At 29.8% G+C, this 1,119-nt stretch overlaps 1 protein-coding gene across 1 annotated transcript in view; it reads right to left on the reverse strand.

The window, feature by feature from the left end:
- LOC105449959 overlaps positions 1-757 on the reverse strand; it is a 9,948-nt gene extending 9,191 nt beyond the window's left edge. The window contains exon 1 of the mRNA XM_011689449.1: positions 707-757. Within this exon, the coding sequence (XP_011687751.1) occupies positions 707-757 (51 nt within the window). The remainder of the gene's footprint in view (positions 1-706) is intronic.
- Between the last annotated feature and the right edge of the window lie 362 nt (positions 758-1,119).

The raw sequence follows: 1,119 nt of genomic DNA on the forward strand, positions 1-1,119 counted from the left end.
AATTTGTACAAGCTCAAAAGTAATCACTTTTCTGCATTAATGCTTATAGTCTATGCACGATTTTGTTTCATTAATCGTGAATGGACTGTAAGCATAATGTAGAAAAGTGATTACTTCTGAGTTTATGAAAATTTCCGAGGGACAGAATCAATTACCGTGGGTGTACATACAAGGTCCTTGGCATATTGTATGCACATTAATACAACATTCCCTGCAAAGTTTCTGGAATGTTAATGGAATGAGATTGGACGAATATTTTCATGTTACTGGGAAGTTAATAGTATGTTTATTAATCTCCGTGTAATGTTATCATCTTACAATTTTAAGTTATGGGACGTTCATGTGCTGTGAGGCACTATTTATAATCAACACGCTTTCAAAACTTTAGATGAATAGACAATTTTTTTCCAATTCGTATATTTAATAAAACTTTTTACTTCCATTTGAAATGTTACCAAGGAAAATTGAATAATAATTGAACAGACGCCTTATGTAGCACTTATTCGATTTCATGTAATTTAATGCTTTTGTACCTGTATGAATAGTGAATTTCGAGCTATAAATGCATTACAGATATGAATATTCATAAAAATGGCAAATTGCACCATTTATCTGCTCGTACATTATTATGTAGAATTGAGGAATCATGTAAGAATAAAATGAATAATATAAAACATGAAATTTCGAACGCAAAACATGTATGTACGACATTTGGAGTAGCCTGCACAGTCGTCGATTCATTGGTGTGACTGTTCATTGGATAATTATTATAGAATTTACATTATTAATCAATGTAGTCAATATTTGAAAAATTTGCATTTGGTCATCAAATTGCTATTGTGATTATATTAAAAAATTCAAATATGCAAATATTTGTCCTGAACAAATAAATAAAACAATAAATATTCTTAAGTTGAATTATCTATTTGACATCTGCAAATGGTCATTTCATTTAGAACTTATCGTACGTTTTCATTCAGATTGATGCACAGTCTTTTAAAAGGATTTCATATGCCATTGCCTGCAAACGATTTCCTGGAAGCCACACACATGATCAAATCGCAAATATTTTGAATGAAATTCATTCAAAATATGAAATAACTAATGAAAAGTTAGTAG

This window comes from Wasmannia auropunctata, unplaced genomic scaffold, assembly GCF_000956235.1.
Source record: "Wasmannia auropunctata unplaced genomic scaffold, wasmannia.A_1.0 LD336071.1, whole genome shotgun sequence".
NCBI lineage: Eukaryota > Metazoa > Arthropoda > Insecta > Hymenoptera > Formicidae > Wasmannia > Wasmannia auropunctata.